The sequence below is a fragment of the Acartia tonsa genome, chromosome 3, assembly GCF_053477335.1.
Source record: "Acartia tonsa isolate MP-2025a chromosome 3, ASM5347733v1, whole genome shotgun sequence".
NCBI lineage: Eukaryota > Metazoa > Arthropoda > Copepoda > Calanoida > Acartiidae > Acartia > Acartia tonsa.
This window is the reverse complement of record NC_137262.1, coordinates 29,241,579-29,255,519: the sequence shown is the minus strand read 5'-3', so window position 1 is coordinate 29,255,519 and position 13,941 is coordinate 29,241,579. Positions and strand designations below refer to the sequence as shown.

At 31.5% G+C, this 13,941-nt stretch overlaps 1 protein-coding gene across 1 annotated transcript; it reads right to left on the bottom strand.

Annotated features, from left to right (window-relative positions):
- Positions 1-2,358: 2,358 nt before the first annotated feature.
- LOC145313846 (uncharacterized) lies at positions 2,359-12,760 on the bottom strand. The gene is made up of 2 exons (XM_080153491.1): positions 12,641-12,760; positions 2,359-4,648 (listed from the first exon to the last, which is right to left on the bottom strand). Exon 2 carries the CDS (start codon positions 4,646-4,648, stop codon positions 3,947-3,949), a length of 702 nt encoding a protein of 233 aa, XP_080009617.1. The 5' UTR covers positions 12,641-12,760; the 3' UTR covers positions 2,359-3,946.
- Positions 12,761-13,941: the final 1,181 nt, after the last annotated feature.

Below are 13,941 nucleotides of genomic sequence, written 5' to 3'. Positions count from 1 at the left end.
AAAAAAGTTGCTGACTCAGATTATGACGTCAAAAAAAATTAACCAATGAGAGGCCACTATAAATTTTACCATTGGCGAATTACAGTGTATGCTGGCCTCTCATTGGTTAATTTTTTTTACGTCATACTAGCTTCAAATAGTGATATTAAAATTATTTCTTTTTTAGAATTTGAAATATTAAATTAAAGTTTTAAGGGTGTGAAGGAAAGGTTATCTGAACTTCTAAAAATAACAGGAATGACAACATCCATAAAATCATGCTCTTCAAATCAGAAGGAAGGACAATCGAACAATAACTTTCGTATAGTGCCAGAACATGATAAGCAGGACATTGATTTGTAAGTCTAAAATAAATTTTACATAAATTTGTACTGTATTCGAACATTCTTTAATTTTTAAATGAACGTGCGTAATTTTAGGTTACGATTATAGAGTTGCTACGCTTGGATAAAACCCTAATATTTTTCGAATGCTTAAAGAGTAGATTATGGAAACCTGAGCTGTATATAACAACCATTGCATGCTCTAAACGAGGTTGACATGCGATGCATATTATTAAAATTATTACTTATAATTATGCTTTAACAAGTGAATAGTCTTTAACACATCTTTTAATGTCCTCACTTATTACATGCACATTATTTTAACACATGCATTGCACATGAATTAATTCTAACACACACACACACACACACACACACACACACACACACACACACACACACACACACACACACACACACACACACACATAGATAGTCATTAACACGCAATTGACAAGGAAAAAGAATAAAGATTCAAAATATTGCTTATTTTTCTTATCTTTTTAAAAGTAAAAAATTGGCATGTTTTAAATAAACATACGGACTTTCTGACGAACGATGTTAAAGCTCCTACACATTCAAAAAAGTACCTAACTGTTATAGGAACCATCGAACAATGTTTGAACTCGAAAGGGCAATTCTAACGTACCTACCCTAATTATAGAGTGAAGCACCAAAAATATGCGGGCCTTGGTGGGTAAATTTACTATTGGCAGGGTATATCTAATATATATCTAATTTTGGGGGATATAATCCCCAATACCTCAGCTTCATATGATAGTTCCAAAAAAGAAGGACAATATCATTTTACTTTTTACAAAGCAATGAATTTACGTACAGACAGACCTAATAAGATCTAATCATAGAGTAGATGAGGTAGAAATATAAATTAAAATTTGAAAATGTGCTTTCATATGTGTGAAATAGTTACTTAACACATTGTATTATAGACAGCTTACTGCGGATATCAAAATGAAAAATTATATATTAAAACTATTTTTTATTTTATTATCCAAGGAAAGCTGTCGATACTAAGATGCGATAAATATCTATTATTGTTTTTATCTGAAACATTTTCTGTGTCCCTGTGGATCTAGCCATCCATTCTTATAGCAATGAAAAACTGCCTTGCCATAAATTAGAGCACAATCATTTGAATCAAGGATCAGAGCCAGTAAGAGAAGGACCAAAATACAGTGAAAGCGATTTAAAGCCGTTTTTGCAAAACCCGTCTGGGGGGGGGGGATAAAAGGTTGTTTGGTTTGTTAAGAAAGGGGTGGGTGGGTGTTGTTGGAAAGGGATGGAAAAGGGGTTGTAAGTTTGTTTTTGAGGGGGTGAAAGAAGTCTTGTTCTTATAATTTAACCAATATTATAAAATTATTATAAATGACCATAATAAACTTGCATTAAATTGACCTTAAAATTTGTTTCTGTTGTGAAATAGTTTACCCCGATCTTATTTAAAAAAAAAATAAGTTAACTAAAGTTTTCGGCTGTTTTATACACTGATTTAAAGGAATTGAAATATATTTGGACACTTAAATTGATAACATAGATTTATTTGTGAGTTTGGATGTGGAATATAAAACTTAGTTTTTGCTCTATAAAAGACCTCCTGCGTAGAAGGTAATAAAAATTGTTCGAATTTTATTTCTTTTTTATAAACTTTAATTTTTTCATAGTTATTAAACTTAATTGTTTCATATATTTAAATTAACCCTAAAATTTAAAGCAAACTGACAAAAAATACTTTAGAGAAAAGAAAAATAATAAACAGACGAACAAACTTTTTATAGAATAGTTTGCTACTTTTAATTTAAAAACCAAGCGGTTACGCCTCTAGCATCAAGAGTCTTTTAATTCTAGGGGGCAAAGGCAGGCTAAGAAAATAGCTTAAATATCCTAAAACAGGACCACAGGATCTATCTGAAGCTGACAAAAAAAAGATAACTCAATCGGTTCACTAGTTATTGAGATCTAAAGCTTCAAACAATAAACCTTACTACTTTATACAATAGGTTTAATAAAATAAATGTATTGGAAACAAGGTTTTATTATTATTAACAGTAACAAATTAACAACAAAAGTTTTAATAATAAAAAAATAACAATTACATATGGTAAAATAATAATAATAAAAAAAATAAGAATGAGATTCTTGTAACACATTATATAATATTAAAAAAAATAACAAGCATTCAAATCACATTTACAAAAATTTTCCTGACAAAAAAATATAAGCACAAACATTCGTTGCAAATCCACTCATTGTCATGTATTCTTTGAATTATTTTTTGTATAATATGTTTATCACTAGTGAACTCATATTGTGTTGTAACTCCGCCTGGCTGCCTACAGCTACTCTGCACGTCCTTGTTAGCATGTGTGTTTGTTTAGAAACGCGTGGGAGGACATCTCCTACCCCGTTTCAGGTATAATTCTGATGGACAATTATTTCATTTTTCTTTACATGATGACATCATATTTTTGATTAGTAGTTTTTTTTCACACATAAAAACAAAGACGAACTCAAAGCAAAGGCAACGAAGTCAACAGAAAAAAATAAACAGACATTTCTCTGTTTTTAAAGAGAAAAAAAAATGATAAGGCCCGGACTAGATCAAGAGACACTTTTGCTTTGTCCGGATATTCAAAAGATAGAATTTCGAGAAAAAATATCAAAACTTTGTGTTAAAAAATGCATATTTTAGTTCTATTGGTGAAAATTTAAACAGAGAACAATAGTTGGTCATAAGCCTCTAGCAGGTACTCTACAGCACACACAACAGACGAGGCGTAGCGAAAAAAAAGTTGATCTCTAAATTTAGAGATTTTTTATTTTACTTCTGGAAGTGTTGAAATAGCTGAAAAAAGGTTGTTTATATAGAATAGCTGTTAGACCTGATAGAGAAAAAAATGAGGTCTTTTTAGCTTTAGATAGAAATAAAGAATAGATTTAAATAAAGATTAGTTTTTTAGTAGTGTAGAAATTAGTACTGACACAGGAAGCTTTTATTTCCGGAAGAACATTCAGAGACAGGTTGGTTGGTTGTTTGGGGGGATGGAGCAGGGGAGCAAGACCTGGTGGCTACTTAGTACTGGCTCGAATCCTGGCGTCACTAAACCTCTGCTCCGACCCGAGACAGGTGGCTCCAAGTATTTTTGTTGGCAGATAATTAATTCTGGAGGGAAACTGTGCAACAGAATTGGACAGCTTTGTTCAGGTTAACTGTTGTATAGTTTCAACTGTCCATGAATAATATTCTGTATTGGAGCCAAGAGAGAAATACAAGGAAGCGCCCTGTTAACAGTAGCGCAACCTTTTTTTCTTTTAGTGATGTAGAATAGGGAGGTAGAAGTTCATAGTTACACCTAAACTCTTTGATGGTGTCATTTTATTTTTGTTGAGCATTTGAAATGACAAACCATCTCAAAGTAATCATCATACAATCACTGTGTTTTTTAATGATTTTTTTTGCAAAAAATAAATTTTAACTGATGTTGTTTGTGGCACAATGGATTTTGATTTCAATTCTGGTCACGCGGCTGAACCTTTGCCGGTCATTCTGGCACACTTACACAGGCAACAACCTGTCAAGACAAAGGTTCTATACCCGGTGGTGCTTAGTATTCCCTGTCAAGGGCCCTCTGGACCATATCGGCCAGCTTGAACATATTACCAGGGGTCATGTGGGGAGCAGCCATGGCGGACAACTCCTCAACCATGTCGTAAGCAGAGCTGGCGAGGAAAGAACGGCCGCCACCGCCGCCAATGTTGACACCGAGAGCAAGGAGGACAAGGAGACCAACAATGACACCGGCAATGACAAGGACCTTCTTGCTAAGGATAAGGCCAAGGAGACCACCATCATCACCCTCGTCCTTGGCGGGAGCATTGTAGGAAGGACCGTTCTGCTTAACAGGGTAGTAGTAGTAGTAGTATCCCTGGTTGCCCACAGGAGCCTGCTCTTGGGTGGGGGCAGCATAGTTGTTCTGGGCAGGAGCGGCGGGAGATCCATACTCGTCCACTACAGGGGCGGCAGGGGAGCCATAAGAGTCAGGGTTAGACTGAGGAGGGGCCTGGGGGGAACCATAGCTGTCAGGGCTGGCGGCAGGAGCGGCCTGCGGGGAGCCGTAGCTGTCCTGGGCGGGAGACCCGTAGCTGTCCTGGGCGGGAGACCCGTAGCTGTCGGCAACAGGAGCAGCTGCCTTGGGTGCTGAATATGTAGGGGCGGCTGCGGCCGGTGCCTGGTAGCTAGGAGGCACAGCAGGCTTGTCGGCCATAGTATAGGCGGACAGTAAAATGACTAGGTAGAAGGCTCTCATCTGAAAAAATAAAATAAGTAAAAAATTTGAATAAAAATTATTTGAAAAAAAATTAAGATATATATTATTTATATGTTTCATAAACCAATAGTGAAAATATTTGAAATGATACTGATTAAGGTTATCTATCTGGTCAAGCAGTATAATTTCCTAAAATTTGATATTATTGTAAATAGCTAAGGGTTAAATGATTGCCTATTTCCCTGCCCCTCCTGTCCATAATCCCCTGCCATGCCTATTCAATATATCTATGCCCATTACCAATGATGAACACACACACACACACACACACACATACAAACAAACACATAATCTCACACACACACACAAACTTTCACTCCTTTGTTGGTATAGAGATACAGATATATCTGTGTGTGTGTGTATTTGTGTGGGTGGATTTCGGGAAGATAGTGCAGATGGGGGAAGGTTAAAGGTGTGGGGGGGGGGGCATATACCCAAATGAAAGCGAGATTGAAAGAAATGAAAGGGAGAATGAAGGAAAGAGAGAGTTTAGGAGAAGAGGGGAAATGTCAATTTCTATCTTCCTTGTTCAATAATATTATTAATCTAACCTTAACCACCCTCCCCCCCCCCCCTCCAACCTAAACTTTGATTTCATCTTCAAATTAAGGAATAAGGATTATTGAAAGAATTCAAAAATTATAATTTTGAATTAATAAATTAATTCAATAAATAAAAGAAACAGTCAAATCCACTTGAAACTTAATTTTTTTAAAAACTAATAAATATTGCAAGTAGCTTTAATGATAGAAATATTATGAATGGAGCCCCCCATTATATGTTCCCTTTACTATTCATAAATCTCCCGCTAATCAGGGAGGTAGGGGACATTGGGATGTTTATAACAGTAGTTCCCATAGTTTCACAATAACTTTTTCTTATTTGTTGGCTTAACTACTTTGGGGACTTATATTGAATTAAGATGGGTTTTTCATTATGTTGAGTGTCAAAGCGTTTCAACCACTTATTTTAATCTACAGAATGGTTAATCTGTGGATCATCATTGGGGGTATTCATTCTTGGCTTTATCCCTTTAGATCCCTGCCTGGTAATAATGGTGAAATTTTGTTTTGAAATTAGGTAAATTCCTTGCATATCTTACACACAGTCCCACACACACCATATTTATACAATTCACTTTCTCACAAACAAATAACAAACATTTCAATATTTACTTAAACTAAACAAAAAAAGTATTTTTAACAAAAATATAAAAAAAAGGTATCCATCTAAATACAACTTTATAAAAATTCCAGTTTTATAATTCCAAAAAACTGATATTTCTATTTTCAAACTTTTTTATGTAAATAAATGTAGTTTTAACTAAAATATTCAAAAAAAAAGACACTGTCTTGTAAAAGTAAAAAACAAATACATGTCTACTATTATTGACTTTTCTCTATTTTTGAATTTTACAAACCAACTTTCCTTTTTCTTATTTGCTTAATTTCTATGCATTTGGGTCGCTGCTAGGTTAAAGTTGACGTCATAGCAATGTCTATTTTTTAACAAAAAAAATGTTTTATTTCAATAGTTGAAAATGTTTATCTTTAGTGAAAATTTTACATTTTATAAATATTTTTTCATTTCTTCTCTTTTATTTAACAAATTAAGGATAACAAAATTCAAATTTAAAGAAAAGAATTGTTAAAATCTTTTCATTGATATCATCAAAGAAAAGTATTTTTAATACTGTAATGCTATTTTTGATAAGGTTTTCCTTGTTTAATATTGTGCATATCTATTCATGGCGCGTGATCCTTTAAGTGCAACAGGCGATAAGAACCATTTTTTTAATTTGATAATATTCTAACCAGAGTTGGTCCAATTATTCTGATATAAAAGTAGTAGGATGTTTGTTTGTGTGTGTGTGATAAATTATCTCTTTTACAATGAAGCTTCTAAGGTCCAGAGAAGTGTTTTTTGGGGTAGGGTACTGGTACCTCCATACTTACAAGAGAAATCGCCCCTCAATAAAATAAGAACCACTATCCATAAAAGTCATTTAAATTCCATAAAATTTAATCATTTGCTAAGACAGGTTAACCTTTGAAGTAAATATAAATGACTGCTCTGTACAATGGTTGATTGTATATATCATTTTATTTGTGACATTATGGGTTCAAAATAGTAAAATTTCATAGTATAGTAATATGACACTTTAGATTAAATAAACTGTCGAATAAAATATTTGTTACAAGCCTGCTTGCAACTTGCAAGTGCATCTGAGCATAATCAACTATCTCCCTCCTCCCATAATTCATTCCAAAATCTAAAAAAATTGTTTTGGACCCCCAAACAACTTTAATTATTTTGGAAACTTCTTTCCTATGATCAAAATCTAAATTCTGAAATATGCGTTAAATAACAATTTAGTGTTTTGACCAAAGCATTAATGGGCTCTGTTTTCAAATGGGTAAAAGGCGCAAAAATAGCATGAAACCATCCCAAGGCATAAATGTAAAATCATTCCAGGACCTATGTGAAGCCTTCTAAAAAGGAGAACTCCATTCTCAATGTTAAGCTTTAGACAAAATAAAAGCTTACTAATTTATAAGGCCAAAAAGGGGCTTATATTAAAGGAATTGGATATACTTAAATAGGAAGATTGTGTTTTAATATATTACTGTACAGTCCTTATTTCCTTTAATTTCTCTCTTTTTTCAGTGTCTATCACATTATTTATTAAATTTTAATTGATTGTTGAATTAAATATTCCTTTTAATGTAAAGCAACTTTAACAATAGACATATTTCTTTTTTATTGTAAAAAATTAACGATACTTCCTATGTTTCGTCTTGGTCACTATAAAAATTTTCAAAACAAATCAACCAAGATAATTATGGAATCATTTTTCCTGTAATTGTTAAATTATCACAATTTAATCTAGCAAATTTTAAATAAAATTAATCATTGTAAATCATTTTCACATAGCAGCCTAATTCATTAAACACAAAAAAGCGCAAAATGTGATGAAAATTTAATGTTAGTGAAAATAAATGGAGTATGTATGGTAAGGAGGGCATACTGATCCTGGCATAATCCCACACTCTCACAAATATTCCCACGGTCAAATTGTTAACAACACATGTCAGGACGCCACACAAATCATCAAAAATTCTGCACAAAATATGCTTCCATGTTTTTAAAAATTGAAATAAAATTTTGTCAAGAGGTATTCAAACACTTATTTTTATTATGTCACAGTGAACTTATTTGATTAGATAGGTTTACCCTATTCCCATCTATTAGTTTTTTTTTAATGTAAAAATAACTTATAGTTTGCTTTTAAAAAGATTTTAAAGAATAGTTATTCTAAATAAACACCGCAATACAAAGAATAAAAAGGATTCTATGAATTAAATTAGATATTAAGATTTAGAAATCTTTTAGAAACTTGTGCATTAACAACAACTAAACAGCATATTCAAACAAAAAATTAAATATATATATTAAATATGAGTTCTTTTATAAATGTCTTAATTTTAGATTAAATGTATTGGTTTATAGATAATTAAATTATTTGTAAGGATTTAGTTTGAAGTATGATATGTAAAACGGCTTTATTCGGTTTTTGGTCTTAGGATGGATTAAAGTTTATTTTAAAATTCACATAGAAAGTAAAAAATGAGCTTAATGAATAAGAAATTAAGTATTATCCTTTGCGTAACAAAAAAACTTATAACAATTTTCAAAATCCTTTTGAGATTGGAGTAAAATATTCGATTACAAAAGTTGTCCCCTAATTTACATATTTACTTAAACATTTACTCAATTTGTTTTGAAAGTACATATCCCTGTCTTGGATGACCAGATCATTCAATAATTTCCCACAGATAATGAATTTTACAAGGAGAAAATAATAATATAGAAGGATTCAATGTTAATTAATAAAAACATTATATATCAGACTTTTTTATTTCACGTAGGAAGCAAAATTACGGGTTTCTTTTCCTTAATAGTTTTCAAAGGGGTTATTGATTGATTTTAAAACAAAAATAAGAATGTTTGTTTTCCTGTATGTTTTTCAAAATAAATTGCGCACTCAATATACTTTAAAGTGCCTATTATAAAGTGGAGTGTCTATGACTTTTAAGTATCATGCTAGCAATTTTATAAATTAGCAAAATTGCAAAGTTTTTATTAGCAATTTTATATTTTAGTTTTGTTAACTTTAAAAAGATTACTAATATTATGGATGTTACATTATTTGCTATTAAAGTTTGTTGTGTTTTTAACAGTGTAGAAATAATCTAAAAAGCTTGTATATTGTTTTAAAAAAAAACAGCAATGTTTTTGCTTATTTGTATGCATATCTTTGCTTGGATGACTTTGCTGAAGTTTAAACACGTGTTCGCATTGATTGTTGGTCTGAGCTACACAGAGAAGAATCTTTTGTCCAGGCTTTTGTTCGCTAGAATAGTCAACTCATCCTGCTTTCTTTAAACCCATGGTTTCAACACAACAACTCATCCATATGTACCAGGACAATAAGGATTGACAAACAAAGTGTCAGATTGTTTTTTTTTGTATTACAATCATTTTCTGTTGACAATTATGAAACGTACTTAAGTATTAATCATAAAATCATGCAGTTTAGTTGGTGCAAATTTCAAATAATTTATTTTAAAATGTTTCAGCAATCTAAAGCTAAATAATTCATCATTAGTGTGGAGGGTAAATCTTGTGTGTAATTTTGTGTACATTAAGAAAAGTAAGAAAAATGTGCAAAAATTGGATTAGTGCATTGTTTTATTTGGCACAATATAATTCCTCCCCCCCCCCCCCAACACTATCCCCTCCCCTGGCTGTCTGAATACAATTTGACACAAATTACAATCTGTAATTTTTTTAGTTTACAAGGATATTTGTAAAATAGTGCCATTAGATACAATCATAATCAACTAACAAGGACGGAGTCATTAGAAACAGTGCATGAAAAATGGTTAGGTTTAAGATATTTCTAATGTTAAAAGTGATTTTAAGCTCTTTAATTACAAAAAAAACATTTTATAATAAATCTGTGAGAAACTTCGTAGAAAACATAACTTTGGAGAATTTTCGAGTCAGATTTATCAGCCTGTATTATTATCTAACCTCTATGTCAAGTTGTAGAGTAGAAATTTTACTAAGAAGAAACTTAAGGTTAATTTTATTTTCAAGGATTTCTTAAAGATTTACGGCAAAAATACAAAATTGCTAACAATTATATGATAATAAAACAACCAGATAATAAAGTGAATTTCTACAAGGGTTTACATTTTTATATTGTTAACTATTATAGCTATTAAAATATGTAATATTTTTATCTGAAACTTTATTTGAATTTATGTATGTATACTTCCATCTAAAGAAAACATGTAGAATTACTTTTACAAATGTCAGATTTATATTTTCCATGTTTTAGCTTATGGATGTGTGGATAGATAGATAGATAATACGTATCTTTAGCATGCGTCTGTCTTTATGTCTGTCTGTCCGTAGTACATTTGGGGATTATCCATGCAGAAAGTTGAGATAGACGCATAACAATAAAGTATTAAGGAGAGTTTATTATAAAGCAGAAAGTTTGTGCAATTATAGAGGCAAAAGTAAGATTAGAATATAAAAATATAAGATTTTGAAAATAAAATAAAGATCAATAAAATGATATAACATAGCCTAAATAGTATCTGTGAGTATTAGTACTTTTCTGCGGCCTACAGTTGCATCTATTATACTAGGCACAAGACTCATACCTACCATTCCCTAGGTGTTGCCATGTAAAACAGTAAATCATGTTTTGCAGTTTAGCTAATAGTATAAGAAAAAAGGTCAAACCTAGAGCAATTAGACAGTTTAAAGGGGCAGATGGGTTAAATTTTGAATTTAGAAAACTTTTATCCTAAGCAATTGATGAATTTTTTGGGTGCTTTGTTTGAACACTATGCCTATCTTATATCTGGTGTTTACACAGACCACATCTACTTTCACTTCGCATACACTCACACACAATATTATACCCATACATAATATATATTATGTAAACCCACATCTAGATGTATTATATACATGTTTCTATATCTCAACTCACTTACTCAACAATTTTGTCTATTTCCTACAAAATTTATCTGATTTAATTTAATAACTTGAAGCAAAACTTTCTAAATTTCATCGTTTCTATAAGCCATTGGTTATATTTCATCAATATAAAACCTTCTTAATATCAAGTTGTATGATCTTAATTTGACATTAAAAATGAATAGAATTTCTTTAAATTTTGTTTATGTCATATATTCTTGCTTTTAATAATTCAAATTTGTTAATTTTTATTGAGATAGTCAAAGAGTTGAGAAATATAGATATTGTGATTTTTTTTGAAGATTTTTGTGTTTTTTTCACCCATCCCACTTTCATCAAAATTTTCTCTTAATCCTAAAAAATACATATGTGAGCTAAAGAACTTTCACACACACACCCACACACACACACAATTTAATACACACATCTTTGTGTATAATGACCACTAGTTGTAGTATATAAAAATTATCCTTAGATTGAACCATATGGCTAGGAAGTAATCACTTTTTTTCATTATCATTTCTTCTAATTTTCTATTCAAATGAATTGTGTCTGTATAAATATATTATATGTGTGTACAGTCAGTTAGGGGGGCTTATTATTATGTGTGTATGTGTATTTGTGTGTGAATCTTATCATGGATAAAAGTTGGCTTGAAGAAAAAAAAGGTGTTCACCTTGATATACTTTTTCTCTGTTATATCTGCCTCTCTGTCTCTACTTATATCTCTCTCTCTCAATCTGCACACACACACACACACACACACATATATTGTAGAGTGCCCAAGCTCGCTATGTCAACTTGAAACTTTGTTATTAATTAAAAGCATCAATCTTGAAATATGTCTGAACTCTAGGAGTAGACCGGACAATTCTGCATTAGATACTGACCAACACACACACACACACATTTACACTAAAAGCACTATTAATATAAAGCACTTACAATTGACCAGGCAAATAGCATTAACAAGGGAAACTTTATTTGCAGGACAGAATAAATAATTGACTAGGCAATGACAATTGTTTGACTAAGAACTTGAAGCTGGATTCTTAAATAATAAATTAATTTAATTCTATTTATTTGGGTAACCATCTTGTAAAAATAATTAAAACCAATTTAACCATTTGGAAATTAAATGGTTATATTTTTAACCTTCATAAAAAAAAGCAAGTTAGTATGTTACCCAAGTTGCAAGTAATTAAATAATTTAATGAGGCCCTATTATTAAAACCTTTCAACCTAGTCAAAGGAAAACTACAATAAGTAGATTTTAAAGTACTTTTAAGCTGTACTAAGGAATGATGATATAAAATGTAACATGACACAATTATAGCAAATTTTAAATAAAAAAAACCTTTAACCAAAACTTGAAGATTTTTTTCTCAAAAACAATAAGGTAAATAAAATAAGAGCTTAATCAATGTGCAGTTATATCATTATCAATACAGCCATTACATCAATTTTATCTTGTTATAATTTAAAAGTGAGTAGTAATTAAAAAGACATGAATGGATGTTTAAAATTAAGTTTTATTTAGTGGGTGTAAGTAAGTGTGAACCACCTACTGGGAAACTTTTATGGAAGCTAATAAAACGGACAGAGATTGAGTCTGTGAGCCCAAACAATTTTCTCTTCTTGCTCATCCTTACACACACACACACACACACACACATTTAAAAAAAAGTCACACACACAAACTTTCACACAGATAAATACAGACTCCACTTATTATTATTCTTGACCAGTGTTAGATAACCCAAATATTATTATTTCACAGAGTACTAAACATTCTAACTTTCTAACAATTAGAATTCACAATAAAGATATAAAATTTTAAAAAATAATAACTTATTAAAAATTAAAGAATAATGTTATTGTTAAATGATAACAATAACCTAACCGACCTACCTTTATATTTTAGAGAGAAAAAAATGTGTAACTGAGTTGTTGCTAGTGCAAGTGGTTAAATCCAGTGACCTACTGAGCCAAAGCTACAACCACTCCCCCCCTCCTCCCCCACTCGACGTCAACCGCCCTGTCCTCCCCCACCCCAGCCCCCACTACAACAGCCCTTTCCCTTTCATTTCAAAGTTTCCCACTTCCCACTTTCCCCAAGATAGATACATATATCTATATTAGAGGTTTTAGAAATATGTGTCTTTCTTAAATACTGCTTATTTGGTTGGTAAATGTTCTTGTAAAGGATTATCCTTAAAGAATGAATTTTATTCAAAAGAAAAATCTTAGATATATATGATCTTAAATTGTCAATAATGTTAGAGAGGCAATGAATGTTTTGTAGTTTGAAGAAGCTATGTATTCGAAGGAGTAAGGAAAGTAGAAAAATAGCCTTAAACCAAACTTAATAGAAGATTTGAAAAGCCTAAAACCATCCAAGGACCCAAAAGAAACTTCCATAAAATGGAGAATTCAATAGCAAGTATCTAATTTCTACAGCAAGAGTAAAATGTAAATCCGCAAAATGAAATATTTTTGAAAGCCCCTAATCTACATAATACATACGTCTTCCCATCATATGTGAGTTTATAAGAAAGGGGGCGGAGATATAGGATAGGCATACCACCACTATGTGTAGGGTTCAATATCAAGGAGGGCAAGGGTTTGTGTGTGTGCATGTGATGCCTGTGTGTGTGTGTGTGTGTGTGAGTATGTGTGTAAGAGAAGGATGGGGGGGGGGGGCATATTTAAGAGTTAAGATTGAACCGCCATGTGGAAGGATAGAACCAATACGCCAGGGGCAAGAAAGTTGAGTTTCTTGTAGCCAAAATCACATAGAGAAATCTAAAGAAGTTTAGAATATATCTTTTTTTTTGCTTACATGTACTTTAAAAATATAAATTGTCTATTGTATATTAGCAAAAACTTTTTTTGCAAAAATAAAAATTATATTAACTTAATCATATTTACAAAATCAAGTTTAAATTTGAAAAAAAGGGATTGAGTACAAATACATAATTGAGAGTCCTTACATTACAAGCACTTGAAAGATACGAGTAGGAGTTGAATAATAATAGATACAATAGGAATTACATAGATTGTTTTCATAATAGATTATATAACTTTGAAACAGGGAAGTCCAAGCTTTTTATTTTGAAGAGGGTAATATGAGGGGTGTGTATAAGTATGAGGTGGGTAATCTAGTGTATATCAAGGGGGTTAAAAGAAGAGTTTTAAAGGTTTTAGGGGGG

Bases quoted from the DNA above. Each gene is read 5' to 3' on its own strand.
- LOC145313846 (XM_080153491.1), bottom strand. From the start codon at position 4,648: ATGAGAGCCTTCTACCTAGTCATTTTACTGTCCGCCTATACTATGGCC.